Here is a 26,412-nt window from a genome sequence, read left to right on the forward strand (position 1 = left end):
TGGTACAAGTCTCATGATTCTCAGCTGGAATCACTCCAGTGTGCCCCCCAGAGAGCCAGGAACATGAGCCACCCTTGGCCTGTGTCACCCCTGTGAGCAGTGTCAGGCCCCCAGGGAGATAATCCGTGACCAGGGCACGTGTGATGTCCTAATGCTACTTAGGGAGATGGAGCATTTCCAGAGTGAGGACAAGATAAGGGGCATTAATCCAACTGACAAGGAAATGCAACATCCAGTTGTGAGCTCTCCCCTGACCTCATCAGGCACATCTGCAAGGGCTGCTCCCAAGCACCCTGCCTGGCAGGATCAGGGACAGGCTCAGCACCTAAAACAGAGAAGGAAAAGCATCAAAAGCAAAGCTCACAAAGGCTTGGTGACTCCAGACTGGCTGTGGAGTCTGCCATGACTGCTCTTGTTCCTCCCTCACCCTGGATGATGCCAGTACACACACAGCTCTCAGGGTCCCCATGAATCTTTCCCAATTTCTGAACCTTAACCAGAGGGCAATGAATTCCATGTGCTCATGGCACACACATCTCCCCTGTGTCCCCCTTCCCCTCCCCACTCCATGTTAGAACCTGCCCAGACAATTTAGCAAGACAAGTTAGTCTGCTGGTGACTCTCACAAATGTGTTCTGTCCATTGGTTTTTACTCTCCCACATTTTTATATTTAATACAGGAATGACAATATTTTAAAAAACTGCTTTGAATCCTGATCACAAGAAGCAGGTACCAGGCTTCTGTGGTACCTGCATCTTGTGATCAGGATTCTTCCAAACTCAGAATGGCCTCTGACAACCAACCCATCTCTCTGTTGTCCTCTTATTTTTTCATTGCATAAGAGGAAAAATCTCCTTTCCTGCCCTGACAGAAACAACGAATAAACTCATCAAAGCATGAGGAGAGTGCAGGTGGAAATTCCACTCTCCCTTCTCTAGCACTCCATTAGCAGGGCTGCTCAACTCCCTCTGTCAGTGCTTCTTCCTGCAGTGGAGGGGCAGGGAACCCACTGGGTAATCCAGAGAGCAGGATTGAACAAGCCTGGTGTAACCCACTGGATACTCCAAGGAGCAGGATTGAACAAGCCCGGTGTAACCCATTGGATACTCCAAGGAGCAGATTTAACAGCCTGGTGTAACCCATGGGATACTCGAAGGAGCAGGACTGAACCAACCTGGTGTAATCCCTTGGATAATCCAAGGAGCAGATTTAACAAACTCGGTGTAACCCATTGGATACTCCAAGGAGCAGGATTGAACAAGCCCAGTGTAACCCATGGGATACTCCAAGGAGCAGGATCTAACGAGCCCAGTGTAACCCATTGGATAATCCAAGGAGCAGGATTGAACAAACCCAGTGTAACCCATGGATAATCCAAGGAGCAGGATTGAACAAACCCAGTGTAACCCACAGGATAATCCAAGGAGCAGGATTGAACAAGCCCGGTGTAACCCATGGATACTCCAAGGAGCAGGATTGAACAAACCCAGTGTAACCCATGGGATACTCCAAGGAGCAGGGTTTAACGAGCCCGGTGTAACCCACAGGATAATCCAAGGAGCAGGATTGAACAAACCCGGTGTAACCCATTGGGTAATCCAAGGAGCAGATTTAACAGCCTGGTGTAACCCATGGGATACTCGAAGGAGCAGGACTGAACCAACCTGGTGTAACCCATTGGGTAATCCAGAGAGCAGGATTGAACAAGCCTGGTGTAACCCATGGATACTCCAAGGAGCAGGACTGAACAAAGCCAGTGTAACCCACTGGATAATCCAAGGAGCAGGACTGAACAAACCTGGTGTAACCCATGGATAATCCAAGGAGCAGGATCTAACAAGCCCGGTGTAACTCACAGGATACTCCAAGGAGCAGGGTTTAACGAGCCCGGTGTAACCCACAGGATACTCCAAGGAGCAGGATCTAACGAGCCCGGTGTAACCCACAGGATACTCCAAGGAGCAGGATCTAGCGAGCCCGGTGTAACCCACAGGATACTCCAAGGAGCAGGATCTAGCGAGCCCGGTGTAACCCACAGGATACTCCAAGGAGCAGGATCTAGCGAGCCCGGTGTGGAGGCCCTGCCGTGCGCGGTGCGATGCTGGCCCGCTGAGCGCAGCCTGCTCGGGGCACCAGAGGGCAGCATTTATTGTCTGTGAGAGCCTACAGCAGCACCGCTGGCACTTCAGCGCTCCACACTTCGTGCTTTAAAGCTCCTAAAGGTCGGGGTGCAGCCCTTTCTTCCTCCTCCACCTGCTCGATGCACTCGGGAAGGGTGACATAAAAGAGGAAAGCAATGTCTGTGCCACCTCTTCCTGCTTCTTCCACAGGAAAAAAAGTGGTTTCCTTGCTCTTACAAACACTTGCTCACCTCATTACACATTCACCTTTTGCCTGTTTATCCCCTACAAGGCTGTAGTGCCTGAACAGGCTTCTGGTTATCAGGAATTCCAGTGAAGGATATAAAGATATTTAACAGATTTAGCTCTGCCAAGACCTTTTTATTTCCCTGCAGCAGATTTAAAATACCAGACCTATCAGTGGGAGCAAGCAGGCTTTATCTGAGTGGGAAGAACTGAGCTGGAATTTCAACTCTAAGCCATGGAAAAGCCTAAAAGCTCTCAAACCCCTTTCCCATGTGGAATGGCAGCACACAGGATGGCTGGGAGAGGCCCTTCTGGGTACAGCACTGGTTTCCCAGCTTCTTCACCTCTGTTTCCTCTTTAAGGCTTCAGTGCAAACATCCAGGGTGGAGATCACAAACCAACATCCCTCACACCATGCCCTCTGCACTGGAAAACATCTGAGATCAAATGGTCACACTCCGGACTGGGTTTGGAGTTAATGACTGAGTTGAGGTTGTTACTGTCAATAGTTACTGCAGTCACAGGATTGTCAGGAAAGGGAGGCCAAATCCTGATATATTCTTCCCAGCAAACACATGCAGCAGCACAGGGACTGTCCTGGTGCCTGGCAGGGCTCTGCTGGCCTTGCCAGACCATTTTCCCAGGTGTGACATAGACTCAGATCCCAGGAAATATCTTGGGATTTAACTACTACCCTAATTACCACCTCCCTCCAAAGCTGAATTCCTGAAAAATCATTTCAGCTATTTCTTTGTGTTTGGGGCACCTGACACACCTCATCTCTTACCAGAATTGATGCCTTGAGAAGGCTGAGCTGGAGCAGAGGCTGGGCAGAGTTACAGAATAAAGCAGGGATTTATTAAAAGCATCTCCTCCATGGATCCACCTTGGGCAGCACAAGAGCCCAGCCAGGGCTGCACCTCAGGCAAATCAAAAATGGTCCCAAAATGAACCCAAAATGAGCCAAAATGTTCCCAAGATGAACCAAGGTGGTCACAAAATGAACCCAAGATGAACCCAAAATGTTCCCAAAATGAACCCAAAATGAACTAAAATGGCCCCAAAATGCACGGCCGGGCACGGGGTCTCTCCCTGGGATCAGCTCTGCTCCATTTGCACCTTGCAGTTCATTGTCCCATCCCAGCTTTAGCCCATCCAGTCCCACCCTGCTTGTTTTTCTCTCTCCAGCCCACGGGGTTTGTGCTCCTGGGCTGAGATTTGGATCATTTGTCCTTGGTGCCCAGCTGGAGCAGGAATTGTTTTGTCTCCCTGCTCTGTGCACAGAGCTCAGCATGCCCTGATGTGAGCCCAGCCCCACACACTGAAGCAGCACAGAACCTGGAACATAGAAAAGCCAAAACCTGAGGCATCAGACTCAGTTCCCACCCAGAGCACCCCAGCTTCTATTTCACACCCAGCACCCAACTGCTCCAACATTCCAGAGCACACATCCTGACATTTCCAAGGGTTTGTTTCACCAACACACAGCAGCTTTTCCAGCCTGAGGAGCAGCTTGTCCTGACCTCACCCCCACCATGGTGACACAGCTGTACCCAACCTGCTCCAAAGGCCACCCACACTTTTTTAATGCTGCAGCAGAGGACAAGAAGTCCCTGTTTCTCCCAGTCCTGCTGATCAAACAGCCTTTGCAGGCAGTGAGCTCAAAGGAGGATTGACCAACATGGTTGCATCAGTCAAACTGCAAAAATAATTGTGTTACCCAAGTCTGGGGTGCTTTATCAAGGTTTCATTTTAAAACCATGGTGATTGCCCAAGCAGCAAACATCCAGCTGCTGCTGTTGCTCAGAAACTGTTTTGGTGGTTTTTTTTTTGAAACACAAGGCAATGTCTCCCTGGTTTTGTTTATTGGAGGGCTTTGTTTTGTTTTCAAATTTTTTCCTGCTCCACAACCCCACTTCCTGTCTGACATCCCTGTTTCAAAATCAAACTTTGCTGATCCACAGGGACAGTTTCAGGACATTCAAAACCAGCTTTTCCAGATCAAGTTTGGGTTTTATTAGAACTTCCCACTAGGCCCCTTGGAAAAGATGATGTTTTCCCCCCAAACATGATGTCCTGAAAATTATTCCCCTGCAGTGCCACTCGTGTGTTTTGAGTCCTAGGGATGATGCACCATCCACCTCCCTCCAAAATGGTGTTTTGAAGATGTGTCTTTTCCTACTTCCTCCCCAAAATCAATCTATCTTCACTGCTGCAGGCTTCCAGCTCCCTCACAAGGGAATATTACAGGCACTCCAGGTCCCCATGGAGCAGAGGGGGATTAATACAGGCAGATAAATGTGTCCACATGGACTCTGCCTCACAGGGATGGTATTGCATGGGGCTCCTTTCCCAAAAGTCCTGTGGTGCACACATCAAGTGATCCGGGCCCAATGACTCACTCAGCACTCACATGAGGATTACTCATCTAATTATGGGGTTTGCAGGCTCTGCCCCGGCAGAGTTTCTGTGCGCCGGTAATGTCATTGCACTGACTCCTGGAATGTCTGTATCTGACTCGGAGCTTTGTTTTCCTTTGTGTTTTCCCCGGCAGATCTGACCCCCCACGGCAGCAGCGGTGTTAAGCACAGGAACGATGCACAAACGCCGTTAGCTTTAGGATAGCAATGCTGTAAAAAGACAAAAACAACTCTTCAAAGCACTCTTTAGCCAAGGAAGCGGAGAGGCGAACTGACTTGTTTTCCAGTCAGCGGTGCCACCATCACTTTTCCCCGCCCCATGCCCTCGCCTGCCCTAGGGCCATCCCCGGCCCTCCAGCAGCCCCTTGTCACCGTGTCCCCCTCGCAGCACCGCCGCAGCCGCGCTCCGCCAGATGCGCTCCAACATCTGTCCGCGCCCGTCTGATGCAACCACAACATCACCACGTGGCCACGCGCAGCTGTTCCGCGCCGCCAGCCAATGGCAGCCCGTTCCGCCACTCCGGGGGGCGGGCCCGCCCCGCCTGCTCCTCACCCCATAGGTCACTCCGCGCGTCCATCAGCTGCGAGCGAGCCAATGGGCGGCGGCACCGCCCGTGCGGCGGCGGAGCGGGGCCGGGGCGGGCGCGGGGGCCGCAGCGGCCGAGGCGCCGCGCCCGCTCCATGGAGGCCGCGGCCGAAGCCCCGGGGGCGCCCGCGGCGCTCAGCTGCTTCTCCTACAACCAGGACTGCACGTAAGCGGGGCGGCCGCCGCGGGGCGGGGGGGACGGCGGCCGGACCGCGCCGGGCGGGGTCGGTCCGGCCCCGCGGCCCGGAGCGGGGCGGGTCCCCATAGGGATGGCCCGGCGGAGCGCCCCCTTCACCGAGCGCTCACGGGCCGGGGCCCGGCGGAACCCCCCGTTCACCGCGCACTGACGGGCCGGGGTCGGGCTGCTCCAGCCCGGGGGAGCGGCCCCGGCCCCGCCGGCTCCCGGTGGAGGTGAATCGAGGGCTGTGGCCGGGCTTTGCCTCCCCCGCAGCCCGGGGAGCGCCCGGGGCCGGGCAGGGCAGCGGCGCTCCCCGGCTTTGTCTGCGGGCGCTGTGCGGGCACGGGGAGGCGGCGGCGTTGCCCGGGGCCACCGGCACCCCCCGGAGGCTCCCGGTGAGCAGCGGTGCCAGAGCGCCGCCCCAGCTCGGGATAAATTACAGCCGCGCTCCCGCAGCCTCCCTGCCCTGCTCCCGTTTCTGAACCGTTCCCAGCCGGGACAGCAAATCCCGCCCGGAGCAGCGAGGCACACACGGATGTGGGAGCCCGGAGCCAGGATCGGCCCGGAGATAAGAATCAGAGATAGCGGCCTCACTCACACCTGGAAATGCCCTTTCCTTTGCAGCCCTGCTTTGCATTGGTGTGCCCGAACAAAGGGTGCTTTCAGGGATGTGGATGCGCTGCTGACGTGAACCTGCTGCTCGCTGTTCCCAGTGCAAACGCTGTGCGTTGCTGTTATGGGCTGGCTGCTGGTTCAAGACTTAGATCTCGCTGCTTACTGCATCTGGAACTGGGCAGAAACAGCGCTTGGCAAGACTCTGCCCACCACCCTTAACAGTGAGAGCAGAGCTTCCCCAGCCAGGATAAACCTCTGTGTCAGTACAGGTGGATCAGCCCCTGGCTGAGGAAACAGCCCCTTCAGTGTCCCACAGCTCCTGTGTGCATCCTCCCAGGTAGATCTGGACCTGTTTGTTCCTCCAGCAGCCACAGAGAGGAGAGGATGAGTTTGCTCTCTCAGAGGGATGCTTGCCTTCTGTAGGCTGCAACAGGCTGAGATGGAGAGCTGCATTCCTGAGTTTGTTACTCTGTATTATTTAGGTTGTAATCTGAAGTTGTGCCTTCACAGAGCACTGTGCCAGGAACTATAATTTCCTCAATGTCAGGGTTTAACCCCAGCCAACTCCTCACTCAGTGAGGTGGAAAGAGAACCAAAAGGGTGAAAGTGAGAAAACTTACAGGCTGAGATAAAGACAGATTAATAATTAAAGCAAGAGCCACACATGCAAACAAAGCAGAACAAGGAATTCATTCCCCACTTCCCATGGCAGACAGGGGCTCAGCCATCCCCAGGACAGCAGGGAGGACAAAGGCCACCACTCCAAATGTCCTTCTCTTCTTCCTCCTTCATCCCCTGAGCCTGACATGGATGGCCTGGGTTTCCCTGGGGTCACTTGGGGTCAGCTGTCCTGGCTGTGTCCCTTCCCAGCTCCTTGTGCCCTCACTGGAGGGGTGAGGAGCAGGAAAAGCCTTGACTGTGCAAGCACAGCTCAACAATAACAAAAACACCCCCAGGTTATCAACCCTGTGCTCAGCACAAACCCCAAACCCAGCCCTGTATGAGGTAATAAGGCAAAACATCCCCATCCCAGTCCAAACCAGTACACCATCCCTGCAGGGACTCTTGCTGCCACCTGGAGGGTTCCAGCTCTGAACCAGCAGGTTTTGCTTTGTCTCTGCAGCTCCCTGGCCATTGGAACCACAACTGGATACAGACTCTTCTCCTTAAGTTCTGTGGAGCAACTGGACCAGGTCCATGAAAGCAGTAAGTCTCCTGTTTCCCTGGGAGGAACATTGACCAGCAGCACCTTAAATCCATCAGAGTCCCTCACCTTTGTTGGAGCCCAGTTCTTTTCCACTGCTGCCACCCTGACAGCAGCAGTGTGTGCTGCAGCCCAGCACTCAGAGCAGTTCCCCACTGGAATGTTTCAGGTGCATGAGCAGCAGCCCACAGGCTTCCAGCACAGCTGCTGGAGAGCTCCCAGGCCTTTAATCCACTGTGGTATTTACAAGCAAGATGTTTTTAACAGGTTTTCCATGTAGAGAAGGTCACTCCCAGCAGGCCTGCAGCTCTTAGCTGTGCTCACAGCAGCATGTGGCACTCACTGAGCAGCCCAAAACAAGGCTGGCCCCGTGGAGCAGGGACCCCAGGCTGCCTCAGCACTGAGGATAACACTTCCCAGCTGGGCCTGCTCATCACTGGGTATGTTCAGTGGCTGCAGGAGGAGCCTCAGCAATCAGACACAGCTGCCTCATCTGGAGCAGGGTCCAGGCTCCTTCCCCAGAGCCAGGGAAAGGGAAACAGGTCCCTGTGATGGTGTTCTCAGGGGTCTGAGAATGAGGGAAGAAACAAGGATCTGACTCCATGTTTCAGAAGGCTGATTTATTATTTTATTATACATATTATATTAAAACTATACTAAAAGAAAAGAAGAAAGGATTTCATCAGAAGGCTGGCTAAGAATAGAAAAAGAAGGAATGATAGCAAAGGCTTGTGCCTCAGACAGAAAGTCTGAGCCAGCTCACTGTGATTGGCCATTAATAGAAACAACCAACACGGGCCAATCACAGATGCACCTGTTGCATTCCACAGCAGCAGATAATCAATGTTTACATTTTGTTCCTGAGGCCTCCGAGCTTCTCAGGAGGGAAAATCTTAAGGAAAAGATTTTTCATAAAAGATGTCTGCGACAGGCCCCTGCTGGTGACACACTCACAGTTGTGGGGCAGCCTTTGCTCCTCCAGTGCAGCCCAGCCCACACTGAGCATCACTCAGGGCTGGCAGGCTGGAGATTGCAGTCCCTGGGGATTTAGGTGCAGGGCCACCATTGCCTGCTGCCTCCTCCACACAGCAGGAGCCATCCCAAACACAGTCACTGCACTGTTTGATTCCCCAGGGAGGCTGGGAGAAACCAGACACCACACAGAGGAAATACCAAGCCACAGCCAGCTCCTGCCTTACCTCAGCAAACCTCTCACACCCCCTGGGAACTCCCCTGACCAAAGGCAGGCAGTTCCTCCCTTTATATCCCCTTCCCAAGGATCTAGTGCAGCTGGGGGGCCTGGGGATTGGCTTCAGCTGGGCCCTGCCCAGGAGAGAGAGGCACAGCAGCCCTGTCAAAGAGAGCTGAGTATGATCTTCCAGTGGATATGTTCTCTGGTGCTCCATTTCTGCCTTCAGGGGAAGGTTTTTTAACCTCTTCCTACTCCCACCTAATTGCTTTGTGCCAGGCATGGGAAAATTTTCACCAAAATGATGTTGAGAACCTTAGCACAGAGCTCCCAGCCCCATCCCCTCCTGAGCTGTGTTGTTGCTGCAGTTCTGCCCAGCTGAGGGCTCTGCCTTGCTCTCCCTGTGTGCCCAGATGAAATCCCAGATGTTTACATCGTGGAGCGTCTGTTCTCCAGCAGCCTTGTGGTCGTGGTCAGCCATGCCAAGCCACAGCAAATGAATGTGTACCACTTCAAGAAAGGGACAGAGATCTGCAACTACAGCTATTCCAGTAAAATCCTGTCCATCCGCCTGAACCGGCAGGTGAGAGGGGTTCCCACACTGTGCCCACTCTGGCTCTGTGCTGCCTTTGCTTTTCCAGCTGGGAGGGTTGTGAGTGGGATTTTAGGGGTGGATTTAGGCTGTGCTCTCCTCCCAGCCCCACATGAGAGGCTCTGGCAGGAGCTGCAGGGCTGTGCTATCAGCTGCCCCCGCTGCTTCCTTCAGATAAATGAAGCCAAGGCCTTGGGTTGGTGGCAGTTACACAAAGGCTTTTTGTCATCTGCCTTCTTGCATGTTCAGGACACAGCTCTGCCAAAAAAACACCTTTTCATGTTCCTCCCTCCCTTGGATTCCACTTCCTGACTCCAGGCCCACCTCTGCCATCCTGGGTGCAAGTGAGACCTTCAAAGTTGGTTACAAAAACCCAGGAGTAACTTATCTGTAACCCAGGAGTAACTTTTCCACACTTATCTGTGGATAAGGCAAAAAGCTGCTTTCCAAGTGCTGCCAGCAGCCTTGGTTTTGTTTTAAAGGCATAAAACCCACTCAGGCCACTTACAATGAGAGTTTTAGAGTGTTATTCTCTACAATGAGACTTTTAGAGTGTTATTCTCTGATGTGAGACAGCCTTGTGCAGCCCTGAGCTCTTTTGGAGGATTTTAAGTGATCTTTTCCTTTTTGTCCATAATTATTTTCCAAGTATATGCCCTAAGAAGCAGAGGACACTTTACAATGAAGAAATAAGCAGTCTGGGTAATTGTATATAATCAGCCTCTCCTCAGTTAGCAACAGTGAGACCTGCAGTGAGCTCTCTGGGCTGAGCTTCCAGTAAAGCTGTCTTTGACCAGGAGTTCCTGCTCTACAATTAAATCTGTCCTAAATTGATTTTTTTCACTTCAGCTCACAGTGAAACCGGCAAAAGAGAGACTTCCTTTGAATTGCAGATAGCTGTGTGTGTATAAAAATAAACTGGGAGGTTCTGCTGAGCAGCTCTAGGAGATTGGTGTGAATAAAATACATTCAGGCTACTCCCCTTGTGCTGCCTGAAGGTGATGCACAGTCCCAGCCTTGAATCCACATTTCTTGGCTGCATTATAAGCTGGGTTCAAATTCCTGGGCTGAGCTCATCCTCTGGCTGTGCCACAGACACACCTGGAGGGATTTGGAGATATTACAGATGTTTAGAAATACAGAATCACATTTAGGTTGGAAAAGACCAATAAAACATCAAGTCCAACATTCCCCAGCACTGCCAAGGCTAAACCCTGTTCTAAAATGCCCCATCCACACATTTTTTAAATCCCTCCAGGGATGGTGACCCCACCACTGCCCTGAGCATGTTCAGTGCTTAATAACCCTTTTCACAAAGAATTTTTTCCTCAAATCCCATCTAAACCTTCCCAGTTTGGGTAGGTTGGAGAGGAATCATTATTTCAGTGTACATTCAGGAGTTAAACTGGTGCCCATCAGGTTCTGCATGTGACACTTGAACTCTTGCCTGAGCTCCTGCAGGAAAGCTGCATTCCCCTGGAAGTTCACAGGAGGACAAATCCCAGACAAGGCATTAACTCAGGGGAATGGTGACAAATTAACCAGGAACAGGTCTCAAACAAAAGGTGCATGTTTCAATCTGTTCTCTCTGTGTAAAACTCCTCATTGTGCAAACAAGCAAACCCCTCTGTTGTTGTTGTGGGAATTCTTCGTTCCAGGCCCCATGATAACTGAATGTGTGGAGATAAATCCTGATTTGTCTCAGAGTGGGCAATCAGGCTGGGCTCTGGGACTGCTGGGAAGCTGCTGGGTTTTCATTCACTGCTGAAACCCTGCTGAGCTCTTTGGAGAGTTTTCAGGTGTTTATTTGGCCATTTCAGCCCCCAGACACAGCTCAGCTATCTGACCTGATCCATCCAAACTACAGAATGAGCTGGTGGGCACTGACATTTTGGACAATTAGCAATGCCTTGACCTCATGTAGCAATCACAGCACCTTCCTGAGGCTCTGTCTGTGTGCACAGTGAGGATAAACCCCATCCCAGTGCCCCTCACATGGCCACAGGGCTGCATGGAGGCCAGCAGGGGTGAACCAGCCCTCTCCAGCTCCTGCTGAGCTTGTCCAGACCTCCTCTGCCTCTTCACATCCCAAACTTTCCTGGATTTTGTCCCTGTGGGTACCAGCATCTCTGGAAACATCTGGAAACCTCCCTTTTTTCACCTGGACATCAAGAGCAGCCCGTTCTGGGAAAGCTCATGGTGGCTTTGCCCAAATCAGCTGTATAAATATTCCTCTGCTTGCAAGTGGATGGCTCTTACTGTAGAAAAGGCAAAGTCTTCCTGGAAATGCAAAATGGCTCTGACACAGCCCCAGATGCTGTGGTTAGCAGGAATAGAAGTGGGAAAGAGTTTGATCTGAGAGTAATGGTGGAGCAAGGCAGAGATTTTTAATGTGGGTGTTTGAAGTTAGTGACTAAGCTCCACATTTAGATACTAAATAAGTGGCCTCATTTCTGAAGAGGTGGAGGCTTCCTGGACATGGATTTGGGTGCTGCAGCTTCAGGATGGATGGGGTCTGGCCTTAGGCTTTTATTGGGATGTTTGTAGTGCTTCTGGACTCTTGGCACCAAGGGAGGTGAAGCTGTGCACTTGCTGGACTCACAAAGCTCAGCCCTTCAGCCAGACCCAAAGCCTGGTCCCAGAAAAAGCCTCTGTGGTGACACAAAGCTGAGTGGCCTCAGAGGTGGTGGCCCAGGGCTGAGGTTACAGCATCAGGCTTCCCTTTGCCTTTCTGCCCTGCCTCCCCCTGGCTGGCTGGGTGCTCCTGCCAGGGTCAGCAGAAGAGATACAAGCACCTGAACTTGGGAAATCCCAGCTCCTCAGCCAAGATGGTGCAAAGGTGACTGTGCCTGACAAATGTGTCTCAGCTCTGTGTTTGTGCAGTTCTGCAGGGCACAGAAAGCAGAGTTTTCCCTGCTGACACCAAAGGGGAAAAGAAACATTGATGTGCTGGGCAGGTGCATTAGGTTTAGCAGCAGTGCAGACCCAGCAGCTCCATTTGTGTCCCAAACCAGGAAGCAGTCAGGGCAAAGGGCTGCACTCCCACCTGGAGGCACTGACAAGCAGGACTGCAGCCTCTCTTTTTGTGATCAAAAATTAATTTGTTAAGAACTGCAGAGAAAAGTTGGGGTAGGGATGGATGGCAGTCAAGGCCTGAGGTGGGGTGTGACCCTGGTGGGTCCTTCTTATTGCTGGGGGTGTGGAAGATGCAGAGGAACAGAGAAGTCATGGTGTTTTGTCTTCTCTCTAAAGCAAGACTGGATGCAAAAACTCTCAAAACAAGAGTTGTACAAACCCAGATGTGAGGAGATGGAGAAGCACAAGAGATCACATTGCTGTTCCATTTCAGTGTGTGGGAAACTCCTGTTGGGTTTGTCTGACAGCGAAGGTTTGGGTCTGGGAGTGTGGGAGCAGCAGCCAGAGGCACTGCTGGCTCTGTGCATGTCCCCTGTGTCCTTGCAGAGGCTGGTGGTGTGCCTGGAAGAGTCCATCTACATCCATAACATCAAGGACATGAAGCTTCTGAAGACTATTATGGATACACCTCCCAACACAACAGGTGAGCATGGCAGAACTGTGTGAAGGGGAGCTTTGGAGAGCCACAGCTTTGTTGGAATTTAAACCAGCATTGTTAGAATTTAAGCCAGCCTGTGAGCCTGTGCATGCTCACCCAGCCCTGGGCAGTCAGAAATGCATGGAGCAGAGTGTGAAGGGACCCACAAGGATCACTGAATGCAACTCCTTGCCCTGCACAGCAGCATCCCAAAATCCCAGAGCATTGTCCAGACTCTCCTTGAGCTCTGCCAGGCCTGGGCTGTGACCCAGCTCTGTCCTGAGCAAAGCCCTGCCCTGTCTGGAGCAAACCCCTGCTCTGGCCAGAGCAGATGCATCAAAGGAGAGCAGAGATGGGCAGAAGGCTCTGAGTTCCCTTTGGGGCCAGCTGCCAGAGAGATCCCTGGGGACAGAACACACAGCCAGGCCCAGCCCCAGTGCCTGCCAGGGAGTTCCCAGGAGCTGCCACCTGCTGTCACTGCAAAGCCCAGGGCAGGGCAGGGCAGGTGGCTGCAGCACAGATCCTGTGGGTGTGGCACAGGGGGAATCCGGCTTTCCTGCTGCTGGCAGAGGCTATTTTCTATTTTTAGCAGCAGAGAGGGAAGCTTGGCTGGGTGCCCACAGTGCTGTGCTGTCCTGCAGCATCCTTTCATGGCTGGGTGCTTGGGAAGCTGCTGATGTGCTCACGCTTGGCCTCGGGGCTTTCAAGGGATGCTCTGCCAGCAGCTCCCCTGACCTACTTCAGGTCTCAGCAGATGGGCTCTCTGTGTGGATTAAGCATGCTGAATGCTGCAAATATAATTAAAGTTTAAAGCCTTCCTGAGAAGGCCCAGCAGCAGGGTGGGCAGGGATGCCCAGGCCTGGAGCTGTTCTGCAGAGGGGCTGGAGGATCAGCTCATGGTTTAAGAGCAGCAGGGCAGGACTGGGATGCTGCAGATCACAGGCTTCATATGGGCTTAGTGTTTTAAACCCCTTTTACTGCAGCAGCTGTCACTGAAATGAGCTCAGTGACAAGTGCAGTGTCCCTGTTGTGCCTGGGCCACCTGCTTTGGTCCCAAGCTTGACCCCAGTGATGGTGTGTCCAGTAGGTCAGGGCAGTCCAGCCTCAGTGCTCTTTGTGCAGCTTGTTTAGGAGTGGGAATCTGTGCTGGGGGGTTTAGGAGGACATGGGAATTGTGCCACCTCCTAAAGTGAGTGCCCTGGGCATGGTGACAGCAACACAGGCAGGACCAGGGTCTGCTGCAGCCACCCTGGCCAGTCACAGTGAGATCTCTGCCTGTTCCTGGCCAGCACCTGGCTCCTGATCCAGCCTCCTCCACGTAGGAGAGGAAAATGCCCACGGTGTCCAAGGCAGTTGTTTTTCATGTGATTCACATCAAAACAGGGGCAGGATTTGAACCAAGGAGGTCACAGTGCTCGGGGTGACTTGTGTGCTGTGTGGGTACATCTTGGGAGTGACTGCAGCTTTGGAAACCACCTTGTGGCTCCCCCCAAGCCCTGGATGTGCCTGGACCTGCTGGCCTGAGGGCAAGGCCAGGCTCCCTGGGCACAGAGGCATTTTTCCATGCCGCTTGAGGAAGCCACCTGTGACGTGGCACTCCCAGAGGTGCCATCTGAGCAGTGCCAGCCTGCCTGAGCCCACCACTGCAGCACCAACCCTCACCATGGCTGGGGGGCTGCTGCTGAGGGGAGAGCAGCATCTTCAAAGGCTGCCCGTGGCCCTGTGATCCCAGTTCTTTGTGTGTCCCCGAGGTCAGCCCAGTACACTCACATCTGTGTTTTCCCCTGGCCTGGTTTTCCGGCGGCTCTGCCGGCCAGAGGAGCAGAGGGAGCGGGTGACTCACCCGGCTCAGAGCTCGCTTTGTTCAGCTCCAGCCTGCCCTGATCCTGTCTGAAAGGGCTCTGCTCATCTCCCTGGGCCGGGGGATCACCATGCAGAGGGGGCAGGATGCTCATCACAGCCGCTGTCTCTGGGCCATCTTTGCCTTCTTCCCATCCCTCCCTCCTTAATTGCCTTTTAATTGCGTGCCTTTGCTGCTGCCGTGCGTGCTCCTCATGCTCCTCGCGCCTCTCCCGTGCGCCATTCCTGGATGATGTGCACGCCTCTGGATGGATGGGGAGCGGATCCCTGGGGCCTCTGGCCGATCCTGCAGCTCCTGGCTGTGCTGAGCTCTCTTTGTTTGGTTATAAACAATGACCTAAAACGAGAGCTCCGGCCGATCCTTCCCCGCTGCTGCTGGGCGGGGGCCAGGGCCGTGTCCTGACACGGGGCTTGCACGGCACAGCACGGCACGTCCTGTCCCTTCTACGTGCTGCGTGTGGCTGTCCTGCTGCTGTGTGGCTGTCCTGCTGGCCCCTTCAGTCCCATCCCATCTACGTGCTGTGTGTGGCTGTCCCACTGCTGTGGCTGTCCTACGTGCTGTGTGTGGCTGTCCTGTCCTGCTGCTGTGTGGCTGTCCTGCTGGCCCCTTCTGTCCTGTCCCATTACGTGCAGTGTGTGGCTGTCCTTCTGGCCCCTTCAGTCCCATCCCATCTATGTACATGGTGTGTGGCTGTCCTGCTGGCCCCTTCAGTCCCATCCCATCCCATCCCATCCCATCCCATCCCATCCCATCCCATCCCATCCCATCTACGTGCAGTGTATGGCTGTCCTACTGGTGTGTGGCTGCTCTGCTGTCCCCTTCAATCCCATCCCATGTACGTGCAGTGTGTGACTGTCCTGCTGGCCCTTTCAGTCCCCTCCCATCTACGTGCAGTGCGTGGCTGTCCTGCCTGCCCCTTTGGGGTGTCCCCACTGCCTTTAACCCCGCTGTTTCCTCCGCACGTGGGATTAGGTGGGATTCCCGCCATGGGTCAGGAAGCTCAGGTCGTGCTGGAGCATGGAGTTGGGTTTGGGGGGGCTGTGAGCACACGGATGTGGGGCAGGAAGCGAGTGAGGCACGTTTGGTGTGTGACAGGATTCACTGGGCCGCAGGACGAGAGGCAGGAAGAGATGCTCTTTTCCGAGGTCACCTGGGGGACAGCGGATGGATGTACCCACACTCACGTATCCATCTGTCCCTGTCTCATCCTGCAATTCCTGCCCACTTTGAAAGGAGCATTTGGGAACCTTTGTGCTCGTGTTGGCACAAAACCACATGGCTCTTATGGGGAAGGATTCCCCCTGTGCTTGAGATTTCACTGTGTTCAAGTTCCTTGTCGTCCGGAAACTCCCTGCACAGCTGGCGCATTTCCTTTGTCTTTCTCTGCTTCCCTTTTCCATTCAGAGCAGAAGGAAATGGCACTGCCTTCAGCCAGGCTGCAGCAGAGCTGCACCCACTCTGTGCTGCTCCTCTGAGCTTCCAGCCCCGCACCTACACTCTGTGCACAGCTGGACGCGTCCAGATGTGGCCGGACAGGAGTGCTGTGAGCCCTCAGAGCCACATGTGCTGTTTCGTGCACCTTCTCCAGGGAGTTAATGCAGGGGAAGCGCGCAGAGCGTGCTGAAAAGCCGGGTCTGGGTTCCCGTGCCCGCGGAGGGTGGCAGGGCACAGCCGCCGTTCTGTCCCGTACCAGCAGATGTCCCCACGGCCGAGCTGTTCCCAGCCCGGGGCCGAGCGGTGCCAGGAGCCAGAGCCCGAACCCCCGGCGTGCCCCGTGCTGAGCTCCCCCAGCCACAGCCTCAGCCGTGTCCCTGTCCCCCTGCCAGGTCTGTGTGCTCTCTCCATCAACCACGCCAACTCCTACTTGGCTTATCCCGGCAGCGCGAGCAGCGGGGAGATCGCGCTTTACGACGGAAATACTTTGGTAAGTGCGAGGCTCAGCCTTTGGATACCGGCAGGGGCTGAAAACAAACAGAGCCACAGCAAAGCCAACGGGGCCCTTGGGAAGGATGAATAAATCCACTGCACCGAGCTGGAGTGCGAGGGAATTGCCTGGCAGGCACATCTGGACAGATCCCCCTTGCTCGGAGCTGACAGCTCTGGGATCAGGACGTGCATGTCCCAGCACAGGATATTCAGGGAAACGTGACCCACTGCCCTGTAGCCCCAGGGCCACTGCCAGGCTCACGCTGGGGTTGCTGTGGGAGCGTCAGCAGCAGATCCCAGGGGAATGATGTGGCCAGCGTGGGTCAGGGGGGTTGGAGCTGCTCCAGGCACGGCACAGGACCTGGAGCAGCTTTGCCTCACCGTGGGCTGGAAGGGGTGCCTGACCCAAAGTCACAGAGTGTCCAAAGTCCCCTTAGGAAATCTGTCCCTGGCTGGATGCAGGGTCATGATTATCTGCTGTTTATGCCAGGGCTTTGAGTTACATAAGGCTGGTGGCTCCGTACGTGCAGCCAGAGCTGAGGATCTGCAGCAGGGGAGGAGCAGAGCACAGGGAAATGCTGCTGCTCCAAGAGGTGCTGCAAGGGCTGGGGCTCCCTGCAGGTACCAGGGTGGTGCCACTGCAGCAGGAATTGCAGGGAAGGGCCAGGCTTTGGAGAGGGTGCAGGCACAATGCTGAGCCCTGGAGAGGCAGGGAGCTGAGGTTCTCTGCCCCTGGGGTGAGTGTCCTGTAATCACAACGGCCATAACAGCAGAGGAATGAGCTCAAGGCAGGGCAGAGGTGAAGTGCTGAGGATGTTGAAGGGATCCCATCAGCACATGATGATCCCGTGAATCCATATCAGCAGGTGTGGATAGCTGCAGGGCAGGAACGCCCTGCCCTCACACAGTCCAAGGCCCAGCGTGTCCCTTTGCCCACACAGTCCAAGGAGCAGTGTGTGCCTTTGCTCTCACGTTCCCTTGTGCCCTACAGAAAACAGCTTGCACCATTCCTGCCCACGAGGGGCCTCTGGCTGCTCTCACCTTCAACTCCACCGGCTCCAAGCTGGCCAGTGCTTCTGAAAAAGTGAGTGAGTGTGCCTGCAAGTACCCTCCCTCTTCCCAGGGCTGCATCAGCACCCCTGAGCTGCCCCTTCTTAATCACAGCCAGCACAGAAGGGCCGCTGACTGGTCAGTGTGTGGGATCAGATTGAGCCCAGCTGGCAAACAGGAGGAGCCTTTGCACATCCTGAGTTTCCTGGGTGTGTCAGGGAAAGGGCTTGGGTTCCTTGGCCTGCTCCTACGTGGTATTTCCATTTGCATTTTTTGCAGGGCACAGTCATTCGTGTATTTTCCATTCCTGGGGGGCAAAAACTCTATGAATTCCGGCGAGGGATGAAAAGGTCAGTTCATTCTTCTGCAGTGACAAGTACACAGAGGCTCCCGGAGCCAGAGTGTAAACACAGGGACACAGGGCAGCGTCAGATCATGGTGGCTTTGGCATCTTTTGCAGAAGGAAAACAAGAGCAAACATATCAGCTGGAAATGTCACTGTGCCAGGCTGTGCCCAGCTCATTGATTCCTTCCAGTGTGTCACAGAACAGGGTGAGGGCAGGGAACAGACATGGGATCACTCCATTTACTCTGTCCTTTCTTTTTTCTTATGTGAAATAATGAACTCCCTAAAATTGTCAGAGGCCTCATTCCTGCTGAACCTGTGCAGGAGATGCTGTTTGTGTCCCACTGTTCAGCACTTTGGCCATCCTCCCTGGTCTCTGCAGCACCAGAAGCTGCAGTGAGGCTGGCACAGATGTTCCCTCCACAGGCAGCTCTGTGAGCAAGGACATTTCCACCTCTCTGGCTGTTTGTCACTAGCTGGAGGCTACCCCCAGCCCTGCTGAGCAAAGGGATTAGGGAATGGCTCATCAGTGAGCCCACAGGCTCAGCAGCAGCTGTGCAGGGTGATCCTCACCATGGATGGGTCTCCTTTGTGCCCATGGACTCCTCTGTGAGGCAAAGCCAGCAGTTCCCCTTGAGTGGGTGGCTGTGGGAGTGACAGTGCTGTCCTTGCTCTAGGTATGTGAACATCAGCTCCCTGGTGTTCAGCATGGATTCCCAGTTCCTCTGTGCTTCCAGCAACACTGAAACCGTGCACATCTTCAAACTGGAGCATCTCACAGACAGGTGAGGGCTTAGCCTGGCTTCGCCTGCCTGCCCCAGGGCTGGGTCTGCTTCAGAGCTCTGTGTTTACACAGCTGCTGTCCACGTCCTCACCATGTACTCTCCATGAGCAATTCCAGGTGCACAGTGTCCTTGTGTCCCTAGGGACTCACTCTTTGGAAAGCCACACACTGCACCCCTGCTGTGCAGGCCTCTCTGGCTTTATTAGGTGCTGCTGTCCCCTATGATCTCCAGCCAGGCTGGTGCACAGTGTGAAGGTGCTGCAGAAAACCCTTCACCCGTGTGAGATCGGGCCTGTTCCTGACATTCTGTCCCACTGGTCATGCTAACCCCACTGACCCTGCTTTGTGACCCCTCAGCCGGCCAGAGGAGCCTCCGACCTGGAGTGGTTACATGGGGAAGATGTTCCAGGCTGCCACCAACTACCTCCCTGCACAGGTGTCCGGCATGATGAGCCAGGACCGAGCCTTTGCCACCGTCCGGCTCAACATCTCCGGGCAGAGGAACATCTGTGCCCTGTCCACGTACGTGCTGAGCCTGCTGAGCCCTGGCCAGGCCTCGTCCCCTGTGCTGTGGGTGCTGCTGTGTCTGTGTGGGGGAGGATTTTGGCCTCAGGATGCTTTTCCCAGCAGGATTCAGAAGCTGCCTCGGCTGCTGGTGACGACATCGGATGGACACCTCTACATCTATAACCTGGACCCCCAGGATGGAGGGGAGTGTGTCCTCATTAAAAATCACAGGTAACTCTACCTCCACTCACACCTCATACAGAGGCTGGTCTTTTAAACAATGAAGGGAAATCTCACCTGGCAGCACAAAATGGAGCTGTAAGAGCAAGAAAGTTATAATGAGTTTGTGATTGGAGCTCCCTGATCTGACAGGCGTGGCTGGGAAGCACAGCAGACAGGGCTTCTTGCAGGAGAAACCTGAGACATCTCAGATGCCATGGCAGCTCTGGGACATCCCAGCAGGGCTGTGCTTTAGGAGATGCCCCAGCAGCAGAGCTCTGACCATTGTGGTGGCAGGAGAGCAGAGCACCTTCTCCAGCTTGGAGTGGGTGCTGGAGAGCTGACTGGGGGTGGGATGGTGTGGAGTGACACTGTGAGCTCCTGTGAACAAAGCCCAGTGCCAAAGCAGAGGAATTTCTTCGTGGAAGGGGTTGTTAAGCACTGGAAGGGGCTGCCCAGGCAGGTGGTGGGGAGCCCCAGAGCACTGAGGGCCACATCCAGTCATTCACTGAACAGCTCACCATTCCTGGAATTGTTCAAGGAGTGACTGGATGTGGCCCTCCGTGCCCTGCTCTGGTGACAGGCTGGTGGTGATCAGCCACAGGTTGGGCTCAGTGATCTCAGAGGTCTTTTCCAACCTAAATCACTCTGGGATTCTGTGCAAACAGAGCCTCCCCCGCCGCTCTCCAGGCCATATGCAAATCCCATTAAGCACGGAACCCCCCCGCACACATCTGGGCTGCTTGGCTCCAGATGTGAAGCCTTTGGGGTGGGGTGAGATGTAACATGTGCTCCAGGCCGGGAGGTGGCTGCCAGCCAGGAAAGTGCCAGCAGCTTTTGGAAAAGCCACAAAACAAAAGCACTTCAAAGCTGCGCTGTCCAGCGCGCGCCACCCGCAGCCCCAGCCTCGTCATGTGGGCTCCTCTGAGCAGCAGAGGGCTGAAAAGGACCCTTGGGTCATGAGTTACATTACATCATACGATATCTCTGCTCAAACTCCGTCCTAAACTAGCCAGGGCTGCTTTTCCCATCTAGTCTGCTCCTGTTGGAAGCCCTTTGGAGCCCCCTCCGTGATTAGAAACACTGTTTGCCTTTGTAACCTAAAGCTTTTGTGGTCAGTCTGTTCCCTTCTGTTCCCATGCCAGCATTGTCCTCCAGCTGAAGTGGTGCTTCCCCTATCTCCTTCTTCACCCCCTGCTTTCCTTGTGGAGCACAATGCTCCCCTGTCCACAGCACTGCTGGGGCTGCTGCATGCAGTGATGAGGATGGGTGATGTGCTTCAAGATGTGGATGCATGGGCTTGTCTTAGCTGGAGCTGGGGAGGGACAGCCAGGATCAGAACTAACTCTTCTCCTCTCTCTTGATCTGTACAATTAGTCTGCTTGGCTCAGGAAAGATGGAGGAGAACAAAGAAAACGACCTTCAGCCTCCAGTACCTCAATCTTATGCAGCAACCGTAGCCAGACAAAGTACAGTGCCTTCAACTTCGACCATGCCAGGTGAGCACCACATGTGCCCTTCCTCAGGCAGAAGCCACAAAACCACCTGGGGCAAAGTGGGAAGTGTCCCACATTCCAAGGGCTCATCCAGGATCAGCGCAGGTGCACTGCACTCTGGGGCAGCAGGACTTTGGAGCTCACTGGGTTCATCCCCTGCCACAAAAACAGGGCCCGAGTTTTCTGCTCTGCTTCCTGTGCCAGCTCTGCTCCCAGGGCTGAGCAGGAACCACTCTTTGGCAGACAGCAGCTGCTGCCAGGTGGTTTCCAGGGGTTGTGACCATGGGTGTAGGAGTCAGGGCTCACTGGTTTTGTGTCAGTCACTGACACAGTCAGTCAGTGTGGTGAGATTGTCACACCTTGCACTAAACTGCTGCAGGAAAAGACTGAGTGACTGGTGACTATCTCATTATATCCCCAAGTGTAAGATCCACATCCAAATGCAGATCTTACTCTGAAATTGGTGCTTGGGTTCATGGCAGGCGGAGGAAAGCTGCTGCCACAGGAGCTGGCCATGTAGTTCATCCATAACCCATACTATCCATGGAAACACCTTCCTCTTCCTCAGTCCCTGAAGCCAGAGGAAGCAGCTCAGTGCTGCAGAGGTGGTGACAGTGTGTGCTGCTGTGTGCAGCCTCCCCCCTCCCTTCCTGCAGTAACCCTTGGTGTTTTCCCCTGGCCAGGTTACTCGGAGGACGGCGGAGCCCTGCGGGGCGAGGTGATCCCAGAGCACGAGTTTGCAACTGGACCAGTCTGTCTGGATGATGAGAATGAGTTTCCTCCTGTGAGCATTCGGGACCCCTAAACCCGCAGTGCAGCCCTCATGCTGAGAAGGAAGTAGTAACCTCTCCCAGAAGAGATTCCATGGCCCCTTCCTTGTTCCAGCTCACTGGGAAAACTAAAATAACTGGATGGGTTCTAGGGACAGTGCCAGGAAAGTGACACCCCACTAAACAGCAGCTGGGGATGGGGCAGAAATGATCAAACCTAAGTAGAGATAGATCTGAACAAACCTGCTGAATGGTGTTCAGATCCAGACCTAACCTTTGTGCCTAGAGCAGATTTCTAATATTACCAGGGATAGTTTTAATTGGAACCATTTAGAAATAAAAACTTAATACCCTGTTGCATTTTCAGTCAGTTGTGTTAGTTCATGGAATGCAACTGGAACATACCTGAACCTCACCAGTCTCTTCATTTCCAAGGTAACTGAGAAGGAAACTCCTTTTCCAAGTACAAAGATGAAAGGAATAACAGAGTTTTAAACCATTTTATGATTTTTATGTGGCACTTTCTCAGTTACCATTGGAAGGAGCTAGTGGATTTTTCAGTCTGACTTCAGCCTGGCAGTGTCTTTCTGGCTCCTTTTCCTATTCCACACTCATTAATTAAGTATCTAACCCCTAATTGGACAAATGTTGGTCTGTGCTGTGATCTGGTTGTAATCAGCGATGTCTTCATAGCAGTAATGCAGCAGAATACTGTAATGGATTTCAGGTTGCAGCCTTGGCAGGCTTCTGGAATTCCTTACTTCATTTTTACATATCCTGCTGCTGGAGTTTTGCCTGAAAAGGAGGAAGTACAAACCTTATTCCAGGATTCATTCCATGTGCTGGGCTGACCTCTGTGAGGCACCTTCCTCTGAGCTGAGGCAAAGTGTTACTTAGGTAAAAGGAGCCTGGCTCATGACTCCCTTTGAGCCAGCACCACCTAAACCCAGCTCAACTCACACAGCCCTCAGATTATTTCTTTCCTTACCTGCACCATTCCCTGCTGCAAACTGGGAGCAGGAATTTCCCACTTGTCCAACTCCATTACTCAAGAAGGATATTTCAAATGTCTCCCTCGCTGTGCCCACAGAGAAGGTGATGGCCCAGGCCCCTGGAAGAAGCAGCAGGGACAGAGAGAAATCCTTTGTTTCCTTCTGCTAAACCTGCTCTTGAACTCATGGTTTGGGGACAAGCAAATGCCAGCAGGCAGGGATCACGCTGCTCCTGAATGAGGCTTCCTGCTGGGGCTGCGCTGGATGAAAGCAGCCCCAAACCCCTGCTGCAGCACAGCAGGTGCTTTGTGAAATGAACTTTGATCCCTCCAAATCCTGTCATTAACCTGACAGAGCAGTGACATGTGTATTGTTAGGGAGGAGGAGGTGTGGGAAGGGAAGGTGCTTTCCAAAAATACTCCCTGATAACGGTGCCTGAGCAAATGGAGCTTCCAGATAAAGCCCCCGCTCCTGCTTCGGGGTTTGCCCTCGCAGTGGGAGCACTCAGGATGTTTGGATGCTCTGGATTTCACTGAACTTGGCTGTTTTCTCAGCACTTGAGATCTCCAGTCTCAGTCAAGGGGGTTTCAGGCCTCGGTCACTCCTGTGCAGAGGAGGAGGGGGAGAAGAACCTGACCTTATCCAACAAAAATGTTTTGACAGCGTTCGGCTTTGCGGAAACATGGGAAGGGTTTTGTTTGTTTTCCAGTGTGCAACAAAAAGACTTTTCAAAACCTCAAAACTTGTGACAAAATGGAATATTCACCCGCAGCCCACGGTATGGCTTTGAACTCAGACATGGTTCTGGAGAAACAGCAGTGCTCAAACCCCACAGTTTCTCCCCGTTTTGAAACCTCTGTCTTCCCTTGACCTCAAGCAAGACTTCAGAGGCTCTGCTGTTAAAGACTGAGGAAAACCAGCTTCAGCCTGACATAAAATCTGTCAAACACTGCCTGTTCATTAAGTGGAAGGAGGGACAGATCAGAGAGGAGATGAGGAGCCCAAGGAGGACTCGTAAAAAGTGGCCTCACTAGAGGGGACGTGGATGTTGCTGCTGCTGGTGCCAGGATTGCAGAAGGAGGTTAAACCAGTTCAGTGACAATCCCTGCATGGTTGGGGTGGATTAAGCACTCCCAAGTCACTGCTGATCCTGGGCAAGAAGGACTCAGGTGTTACTGAGGGGGACAGGGGCTGGAGCCATGGATGCTGTGCTGGATGTGCAGGGAGGAGCTGCAGAGATTTTACAGGGTAGGAAAAGCAAAACCAGCTCTGGCTGCAAAACTTTGGCAATTTGAGCTGTTTTCTGCTCACCTGCCTGAGCAGCCACCCCTGTTCTGTGGGTGTAGCAGGCAGTGAGGTTTCCAGTGGTGCAGGGAGATGCTGGGGTGTTTTATGGGACAGGCAGGGCACTGCAGTGAGGTTTGGCAAAAGAAATCCTACAGGATTCTGCAAGCAGCTGGGCAGTGCAGCCAGGGGATCTGCCCAGAACTCCTGGGGTTCAGTAGGAAGGATGATTTCTTCCAGCAGGTTGGTCGGTGTTTTCTAGACATAGGTGATCCATCCTGCATTTGGCTGCAGGGCCCAGAGGTGAAGCTTTTATCAGGAGAGCCATTTCATTAAGTCAAGTGAGACAGCAATCAGCTCTTCAAAGGCAGCTTCCCCTCACTGACACTCCATCACTCTTAAAAGCCATCTCTTTCCCATCAGTTTTTGGCTGCTCCAAAACAGTTTGGGCACTTTCCTGTGCTGCCAAAGATTGCTGCTGCCTGTTGGAGGGCAAAAATCTACAACAGGGCAGAAATCAGTGCCCTGTCATGGGGTCCCCACACCCCTCTGCTGCTCCAGACCACAGATCTTGATACAACCAGGCTGCAGATACATCTCTGGCTCTGTGGAAGCAGTATTGGCCCAGATTCCTCCTGGCTCTTTGCTGGATGGTGTTTCCCTCATTCTGTTGCATGGATATGGACACTTAATTATTTTAAGTGATTATTTTTTAACAGCTGGCTGGTAGCAGAGGAAAGGCCACAGACTTTCCACTGAGGCTCTGCTTGTAATTATGTGTCATAGGGCATGAGGGAGCTTGGCAGGGCCTGGCTCCTGCCCTTGTAGCTCAGAGTGGCATTTTGGGCAGCTGGGCCTTGCAGGATTAAGCCCAGCTTATCAGTACATTATCTGAGGTCCCCTGGGAGTTGTGCCATCCAGTGTCAATGCCTGTGCCTGGAAACCTGGCCAGTGATGGTCCTGCAGCTCGTGGAGAGGCAGACCTGGGAGGAGGAGCTGGCAGAGAGCCTGTGCAGCAGGAGCTGTGGGTTCACATCCCTTCCATGTCTGTGAGGTTGTGGGGTTCACATCCCTTCCAGAGAGCCTGTGCAGCAGGATTGTGGGGTTCTCATCCCTTCCAGGTCATGTCTGGCAGGGCTGGAGCTGGGACTGATCTGTGCCAGGGCTGTCCATGCCCCATCGGAAGCAGGGGCACATTTCACCACATCTCTGTGGCAGGAGTAGCTGATGGAGGTGAATCAGGATCTGCTGCTGCCTCTTCTTCTCTGCTCCTGCTTTACTCTTCCACTCAGAGGCTTTGCTGGTGTTCAGGCTGAGCTTTCCCTCCCCTAATCCTGTCTGACATGTTGGAGTTGAACTCAAGGATCCATCCAGAGACCCCAGAGCAATGCAGGGATGCCCAGCACGAACCTTTCCCTCCAGCCACACCAGAGCTGAGCTTTTTGGGATCACTTAGTGAGGCAAATGCACTCCCCAAAGCCTGGCTCTGCTGAGCCCAGTGCCAGCCAGAGGCCAGACCCCCTTATCACTGATCCAGATGGTTCCTGTTCCCAGGACTGTCAATTTGGGGAGGGGGAGAGCAAATAAATAAACCTCTCCCCGATGTGCCTTTGAATGGAAAGTAAAACACTGTGGGACATCCCTCCCCCTGCTCCTCCCATGTGCGTAAAAGCAACTGGAAAAGCTCCCTGGTGCTGGGAAAAGTAAGGCCCTTGTGTTTTGATTTTGGTAGATAATCCTGTGCCGTGGAGGTCAGCCGGGCAAGGCCAAGAGGTCGTGAGGAGAAGCAAAACAGCCACGCTTGGGACAGCTGCTGGAAAAGCCAGGAGTTTCCAAGAACAGATCTGTGAGTCCCCAAGATGAGAAAAAAATATATAGAAATTAAGGTTGGGCCAGGCTTTTTGCTCTGTGTAAGTGAACACCTGGCCCTGTTAGCCCCTGTTTTAATTTGTGTCTGGGTGGGGTGTCAATGTACTGTATGCACATGGCTCTATTTAACAAACTCTATGTTAGAACCACAGTGTAAATGCTAATTTAATCAGATTTGTATGTAACCAGAATTTTATATACCCATTTTGTCCCTTTTCTAATTTATGCTGTTTTATGTGTATAAATGTACTTATAGGAAGAGATATTAAACTTATGTCTTTGTACAGTATATACAGACTATTTTAACCCAGGCAAAGTATTTTTGCAGTGATATTAGAGAAGATGCCATTTGCTATGTTGAAAGACAGAATAAAGTCACAGTCTGTCCCTGGCAGCTCCTGCTGTTCTTTTTGGGGCCCTAAAGGTGTCAGTCTGGATTAAGTTTGGGGAGTGGGAGGGGTTTTGGGGGCTGGGGTGAGGGCAGCACACCTGGGTGAGTCCACACAAGTCCTCTTAGTGCCAAAGAAAGATCTGGGTGTGTAAATCAGAATCCAGAATGGTTTCAGAACACCCTCACTCAGCTGCTGAGAAATCCCAGTGGTTT

General features: G+C 53.4%; 1 protein-coding gene and 1 long non-coding RNA gene across 3 annotated transcripts; one reads left to right on the forward strand and one right to left on the reverse strand.

The window, feature by feature from the left end:
• Positions 1-4,359: 4,359 nt before the first annotated feature.
• Positions 4,360-5,225, reverse strand: LOC132081868 (uncharacterized). Its single transcript, XR_009419752.1, has 2 exons — positions 5,160-5,225; positions 4,360-4,997 (listed from the first exon to the last, which is right to left on the reverse strand). It is a non-coding gene; the product is annotated as an uncharacterized LOC132081868 (long non-coding RNA).
• A 188-nt stretch (positions 5,226-5,413) lies between these two features.
• Positions 5,414-26,202, forward strand: WIPI1 (WD repeat domain, phosphoinositide interacting 1). Of its 2 annotated transcripts, XM_059485802.1 has the most exons (13): positions 5,414-5,539; positions 7,290-7,372; positions 8,973-9,142; positions 12,614-12,710; positions 16,392-16,489; positions 17,483-17,575; positions 17,821-17,891; positions 18,565-18,672; positions 19,029-19,193; positions 19,302-19,409; positions 20,775-20,896; positions 21,577-21,677; positions 25,672-26,202. In XM_059485802.1, the coding sequence occupies exons 1-13, from the start codon at positions 5,469-5,471 to the stop codon at positions 25,717-25,719; spliced, it is 1,335 nt and encodes a 444-aa protein (XP_059341785.1). In that variant the 5' UTR covers positions 5,414-5,468; the 3' UTR covers positions 25,720-26,202. The 2 variants fall into 2 exon arrangements, with proteins under 2 accessions (XP_059341785.1, XP_059341786.1); XM_059485803.1 differs by lacking the exon at positions 19,029-19,193.
• The last annotated feature ends 210 nt before the right edge of the window (positions 26,203-26,412 follow it).

The sequence above is a fragment of the Ammospiza nelsoni genome, chromosome 19, assembly GCF_027579445.1.
Source record: "Ammospiza nelsoni isolate bAmmNel1 chromosome 19, bAmmNel1.pri, whole genome shotgun sequence".
NCBI lineage: Eukaryota > Metazoa > Chordata > Aves > Passeriformes > Passerellidae > Ammospiza > Ammospiza nelsoni.

Coding starts and splice junctions, on each gene's coding strand:
- WIPI1 (XM_059485802.1), top strand. CDS start 5,469: ATGGAGGCCGCGGCCGAAGCCCCGGGGGCGCCCGCGGCGCTCAGCTGC. Junction 5,540..7,289: donor TCCTACAACCAGGACTGCAC/GTAAGCGGGGCG, acceptor TTGTCTCTGCAG/CTCCCTGGCCATTGGAACCA. Junction 12,711..16,391: donor TACACCTCCCAACACAACAG/GTGAGCATGGCA, acceptor TCCCCCTGCCAG/GTCTGTGTGCTCTCTCCATC.